The 7,113-nt window shown below is 30.3% G+C and overlaps 1 protein-coding gene and 1 long non-coding RNA gene across 3 annotated transcripts; one reads left to right on the plus strand and one right to left on the minus strand.

The window, feature by feature from the left end:
• Positions 1-131: 131 nt before the first annotated feature.
• On the minus strand, positions 132-2,400 carry LOC115711196 (uncharacterized). 2 transcript variants are annotated; one of them, XR_009686626.1, is made up of 4 exons: positions 2,170-2,383; positions 1,459-1,672; positions 745-838; positions 132-590 (listed from the first exon to the last, which is right to left on the minus strand). It is a non-coding gene; the product is annotated as an uncharacterized LOC115711196 (long non-coding RNA). The 2 variants fall into 2 exon arrangements; XR_004010427.2 differs by having other exon boundaries at positions 1,459-2,400.
• A 1,365-nt stretch (positions 2,401-3,765) lies between these two features.
• On the plus strand, positions 3,766-6,310 carry LOC115710280 (UPF0481 protein At3g47200). Its single transcript, XM_030638643.2, has 2 exons — positions 3,766-4,778; positions 5,459-6,310. Exons 1-2 carry the CDS (start codon positions 3,929-3,931, stop codon positions 6,112-6,114), a joined length of 1,506 nt encoding a protein of 501 aa, XP_030494503.2. The 5' UTR covers positions 3,766-3,928; the 3' UTR covers positions 6,115-6,310.
• Positions 6,311-7,113: the final 803 nt, after the last annotated feature.

The following is a 7,113-nucleotide window of genomic DNA, read 5'->3' on the forward strand; positions in this document are numbered from 1 at the left end:
ATTGTCATCTCTATATCTATGCAAGACTTTACATTTTATGAAACGCGATAAGATATATATCAGTTAATCAGAACAAGTAGACGTCATACCTATTACTACAACTCCTTTAAATTTCCAAGACATTTAAAATGTTACAAGAAAACACAAACATTGTGATATGCTGTTAAATCTCAAAAAGATTTACTATTTGTGAGTTGACTCCTATGCACAAATAGATACAAAATATTACAGAGAAATGCTCTCAAGGGTCATGGCTCACATGTGGTACTAAAAAAGAAGTTTATCAAGTCATTTTAGCTTATGAGCTATAAGCAAGGATGAGCAATTTTTATATGAAAAATAGTATCTTTTTACTATCCTCTGTACATAAATAACACCAACGAGAACGCTTAGAATATTAATTCATGCCTATTAGTCTTTTCCAAAAATGGAAAACATTTAAAGCCCTTGCAAATAGTAATCTTTCCAAAGACAAATCTAATAGCTCCAAGCTGAGAGTGCATACCATTTCTTCGACGTTGCTGCCCTTGAGTTCTAGAAGGAACCAGGGCATCAAGTTGATTCATCAACATATATTAGAAACACTGAAACTAAACATGACATCGAAATTAAGTGGTGCAAAATAATGACAACAAATGCTGATAAACCAATAAACATAATCTTACAAGAAGCTAACTCCAATGCCCATGAAAAAATTATGCATTTACAATTTCACTTAAATTAGGAAGTTACAAACTAACATACCTTACTTCACTTTGAGAAAGATCTTTAGCATGGGTATATAGATGCTTCAGTTTTGCTAAGGAATTATCTCCTGGCTTTTCAACCACCTCAGGAGCTGCAATGATATGAACAATGAGAAATTGGGGCAAAACAAAAAACCGCATCTCAAAATAAGTAAATAATCATATTATTAAACTACAAATTATGGTGGTATTTCATTTATATTTCTACACCAATCATCTGAGATGTATCACTCGGATTAATTATTACCAGAAATAATAAATCATGATTTTTAACTCTCCATCAAAATCAAACAACATAGTTATTATTTCATAAAGAAATCCATGATTAAAATATATATATATACATACACGTATGCAATAAAATAATTAACAAAACTCACCAAATATATCCACATAGAAAGATATAAACAAAAAAAAAATCATAAATGTATATTATTCAAGAATCAAACAATTTACTATTCCAACGAACAAATTAACAAAAACCCAATCATCTAATTAACCTAAATACCTTTTTGATATTAAAATAAAAAATCATAAAATTACCCACACAACAATAAAGGAAAGAAATAAGATTGAGACATTAAGAAAAGACCCAAATGTGAAACAAAAACCAAATACCATTCCATAAAAAATATAACTTTAACAATTCATATATATAAATGCATAAAAAGAAGGAATACCCAAATCAATAATTTCTAAAAAAAAAATCTACCTTGGAGAGCTTTTCACCACCAAGATCAGCATCTTCAAGAACTTTCTTCCCAGCAACAATGCAATAACGAAGACAATCATCAAGCCTTCAGTCATTCTTCCCATCAATATACCCTTCAGAATTAAATCCACAGGTCTGACCACCAAATCTAGTAGGAAACTTATAATGTACGGATGATTCTAAAACCGTTCATCGATATTTCTATATGAAATGGCTGGTTAACCCACCAAAAAAAAAATCTATCAGCATCCTTTCTTTCATAAATAGACTCACAAGCCACACTACATTGATTTGGTATTATTGCTAGGTTTGTAGTTACAATACTATTTAAGAAGTTCACTTTGACTGATTATCACCTAAAAGATAACAAATAGCAAATAGCAAATAGCAGAATAAGAATACTGAAAAATAGTCAAAGAGCCATAAAAACCTCAAAAATAGCAATCAAAATGATATTCTAAAGTCATCTGATTCGCATACAAATAATCAGTTCTCAATTAACAACATTGGAGTGCCCATAATTGATGCTGCAATTCTCAGTATGAACACACACAACCATCTCTTTGTCAAAAAAGTCTGCTCCCTAATGAAAAAATAAACCTTTGAAAAGGAAAAAGAATTGAGCTGTAGAGGGCTTTATGTTGTCAGGAACAAAAACCAATCAAAATAATTCATTGCAAGACAAAATCAAAGATAATGAAATATACATACCCTTTATTCTTTGTCTGTGTATGTATCAAAATGAATATAAGGATTCACAACAGTCCCATTAGGATTTTCATGATTATACTGCATAATAGTCTCTTGTCTAGCATCTTCTCCTACCAATCCAACATCAAAATGCTTACCCAAATCAACATCGATCACCTCACCACGATCATCAGCATCAAAGATTTTCTTCGCACCATGCTGAATTGCAAACAAATAACTTGTTTGGGAGACTAAGGCCCTACTCTATCTTGAACCAACATTGAAATTAAACCCTTCAAAACCCCCCACAAATCTCTGACCCCAAAACATAAATCTCTAAAAAAAATCTCAATAACCCAGAAACGATTTTCTCCAATTGGGCCTCTGATCAAGCTCTCACCATGAAAATACTTAAAAAGCTTAAGTCTTTATCTTCTTCGTCACAGAGCTCACCTTAGATTCGTTCAGATTGGGATTGGGAGAGTGAAATTCTTCAATCGTCGAGTCCAACTGAGAAGCCACATTTGATTGACCTCCGACACTTCTTCATCACAAACCTCACCTTAGAGTCGTTTAGATTGGGATTGGGAGAGTAAAATTTTCAATAGTCGATTCCAACCGAGGGAAAAAAAATGATTGACCTCCGAACTCACCTTAGAGTCGTTCAGATTGCGATTGGGAAGGTGAAATGGAAGAGTCTATTGGTTTTTTAAATTTGTTTAACTTTTTTTTAATAGGATTAATAAGTTAACAGCATTAGAAGAGATCCGTTTGAAAAAAAAAAAAAAAAAAAAAAGATAGTCCTGGCGTTAAAAATTAAAAAAGAGAATCGTTAAACCAAGAATCGTTAAACCAAGAATTGCCGTTAGATAGATACTTTTAATATATAAAGATATATAAAAATTTTATAATTATTTGTGTACGTATATATGCATGCATGGCCTATATTTTTTATGGTTGACGTGTTCATGAACATTGCTTCTCCAATAGTGATTACAACTCGATCTGCTTTAATTATTAATAATTATAATTTCCACTTTATATTTGAGATACTTTTCAAAGTGATGTTTCTATATAATAATATTGGATTATATTATTTTATTCTCTAAATTTTAACATGTACTAAATCATGCTCTTAAAGTTTTTGGCTCTAAAAAATTCTTTTTATTTAAAATATATTGTTGAATTTAAAATTTTGTCTATATATGTAATAATTAAGCATCTAATCAAATATGTCATCAATGCATAATAATTCTTTAATTAATATTAAATTTATATATTGAGACAAATAACATACAAATTTTAATGTAATAAAGCATTCTTTCCAATCATAAAGAGCATTGCTATTGGACACCAGTGGTGCCTAGCACCTTCTAAATGTGTCGACTTGCAATTGGCTAGCGATACTCTATAAAAATTATTATATTAAACTATATGGGACCCGATACTTAATTGCACCAATAGCGATATTGACACGTAGGAGGTGCTAGGCACCAGTGGTGCCCTTTAGCATTTCTCAATCATAAATTATTAATTAATGCATACATTTATGCCGTTCTTGTAAAGTTTGTTCTACTTAGTCAAAAGAAACAATTAAGGAATAATTATAATGTCTCTACTTTAGTTCCTTACGTTAATTATTAGATACTAATCTTCCTACACTAAACTTCATCTTTCCCCTTTAATTATTCATGTTTAGCAATATTAATATCTATAACCATATAATAAGAATTAATTAATAAACAAAAATCATCAAAAATAGAGAGAAAAACACATCAAGATGAGTAAAAGCCATGAACATTCAATTTCCATGAATGAAAAAATGGATGATTATGTTGATGATCCAAATTTCATTGCAACTAATCTCATGTCCAATCACAACATTGCTCCACTCTACAAGAAATTACTCGAAAAGTTGGAAGACAAAGATGATGAAATTATTTCGTGTCAAGATCTTGATCATCAAGAATCGAAAGTGGTTAACCCTAAGATTCAAAGAGTTCCAACAATTCTCCGAAAAAACAAACATTTAGAGAAGTATTTCGAGCCAAGGTGGATTTCAATAGGCCCAATTCATCACCAAAAGCCACATCTACAACACCAAACTCAATACAAGCTTGCATTGGCCGCGAAATTCATCAAAGGCAGTGGTTCAAAAACCGAGGTTTTGTACAACAAAATCGAGAAGAAATTCAAGGAACTAAAGAAATGTTTCGATGAAAATTATGTCAAGTGTTACGATGATGACACTCTTTGTTGGATGCTATTTTTTGATGGGTGTTCAATGCTTCAACTCATAAATAGTTACAACAATGATGAGTTAAGGGTTTTGAAGATTAAAACTGACCAAATAGCTCTTGCTCAACAAGATTTGTTCATGTTGGAGAATCAAATACCATTTTCCATACTCAAAATTTTGATGGAATCTTGTAGTGAAGAGAGATGTGAAGATTTAAAAGTGTCAATTAAGGAATTTATTCGTTACAATGTCATGGCACCACAAAAGTACAAGAAATCTTTACAAATCGAAATTGATGGTAATCCAGAGCCAGTTCATCTTCTTGAGCTTCTTCGATCGGTGATTCTTCAACATCCCAGAAAAAATCACAGGAGTTGTTCCGGTTGTCTAGGTAAGAAAGAATTTTTGTTCAATATAGCTAATACAATATTTAATTGTTCTTACATTTATAAATAAATATAGGTATAATATATTTACTGCAAAATATTATTTATTAGGTATTTTTGTCATGAAAGATTTAATTTATAATAATTTACACATATATATTATTGTGTGCAATATTTTTATGCAATTTTGAGTGTGTCACAACTCACAATCATTAAAGTTATGTATGGAATTTTGTTATCAAATTTTTTACATGGTATGAATTTAATTAACCAAAATTATATTTGTGAAATTATAGTTCTTATAGTTTTTTTAACATTTAATTATTTATTTGAGAGTTTAATTTGTTATTTTTTTTTTAATTTTTTCAAATTATTGCTTTTGAATATATTATTAAATTTTAAATTTTGATTTTTTTATATACATTTTTGAAAGGAAAAGGCCTCACCAAGTCATCTAAAATATTATTTTTTTTGTAACTTTAATTTGAGAAATTTGATAACATGACAGAGTCATATTTTTATACATAAAGGAAACATATTGTAATTATAGATACATATATATTGAAGAATAGTAGATATGGTTCATATTAAAAATAAGTGATGAATAACATATAAATAGTATGAAATTTTCACACATAATTAATGTGAAATTCTTTAACAACACTTGTGCTCGCTAATTTTGTAGGTTTCAGGAAAACAAAAATCGACTTTACAACAAATGACAACGATCCAGGACAACAATCATTTAGAAGTGTTCAAGATTTAAAAGCAGCAGGAATCGATTTCAAACCAAGTGAGACTTGTTCACTTAGAGACATAACATTTACATCGTTATGTTTCGCAGGTTGGCTAAGATTACCTCCCTTAACCGTTGATGACACAACTGGTCCAAGGTTTTTAAACCTAATTGCCTATGAAATGTGTCCCGATAATATCGATACAAATTATGAAGTGACCTCTTACATATGTTTCTTAGATTCGCTCATTGATTATCCCGCTGATGTTAAAGAGTTAAGAGCATCTCACATATTGTACAATCTTCTAGGTTGTGACAAAGATGTGGCTCATCTCTTTAATGGGATAGCAACCGATTTGGTTGCTAGTCCTGTTTACATGAATGTTATAAATCAAATACAAAATCATTACAAAAGCAAGTGGAGGACTTGGATGGCGCAAGTCTACCATGACCATTTTAGTAGCCCGTGGACTATTGTCGCCTTTTTGGCTGCCGTTTTAGCACTGTTGATGTCGGGTGTTCAAACCTGGTTTTCTTATGAAGGTAGTGGGGGCGACACGAAAAGTGCTACAGGTCCTACTTCTTCTCCTCCTCCCCCTAATTAAGTACTACATAGTTTTATATTCAGTGTGAAATTTGGAGAAATAAGAGTATTTTTCTCCATGAGTTTGTTGAAATTTTACAAGTTTGTGTGATATCTTCTTTAAAATATTTGAAGTTTCCCTTTTATTTTTTGGACTTTCAATAATGAATTAATTTTTTTTATTCTATTTCTTTGTTTGGTTAAATATTAAAGTTCTAAACTATAAATATCATTTTAGACCCTGTGTTTTGCAAAAGTTACATATTAGACCTTGTGTTTTGTTAAATGACAAAATGGACCCTGTATTTTCTAAAATAGTAAAAATAGGACCCTGAACTTAATTTTCGATAACTTTTTTTTTAATACAACCAACTTGAAGACAATACTTAATACGAACAGATACAAAAAATATAAACAGTTTTGTCATATAGCACTTTTAAATCGGATTATAATTAAACTTTATTTTGACAAAAAATCAATTCAGGGTCCAATTTGTACTATTTTAGAAAATACAGGGTCCATTTTGTCATTTAACAAAACACAGGGTCCAATTGGTAACTTTTGTAAAACAGAGGGTCCAAAATGGTATTTACCCTTCTTTTTATGATTATTCCTTAATTTTTTAAAGAAAATACATATTAAATTTTATTGATCAATTCAATTTTTATTTTTATTTATATTCTTATTCTTTTGTTTTTATTACTTCTAACCAAACATATAAAACAAAAAATATTACATTTAGTCACAATAAAATTTGTGACTAAAAGTGAAAAAATGTGATTAATTATAAATTAGCATTCTTATGTTATGACTAAAAAGTTCGTAGCTAAAGGGTATTAGTCAAGGTTAATGTCGATGCTGCAGTTTTTGAAGGATCACAAGGCTATGACTTTGGTGATGTTGCTAGGAATGAATTCGGTTATCTAATTAGGGGTGTCACACGCTCTTATTTAGGGGGTGGTTAGACCTGAGCTTGCGGAGGCGATTGGGGTTCGTGAGGCTTTTTAAGTTGGATCAAAGC

This window comes from Cannabis sativa, chromosome 3 (genome assembly GCF_029168945.1).
Source record: "Cannabis sativa cultivar Pink pepper isolate KNU-18-1 chromosome 3, ASM2916894v1, whole genome shotgun sequence".
Lineage (NCBI taxonomy): Eukaryota > Viridiplantae > Streptophyta > Magnoliopsida > Rosales > Cannabaceae > Cannabis > Cannabis sativa.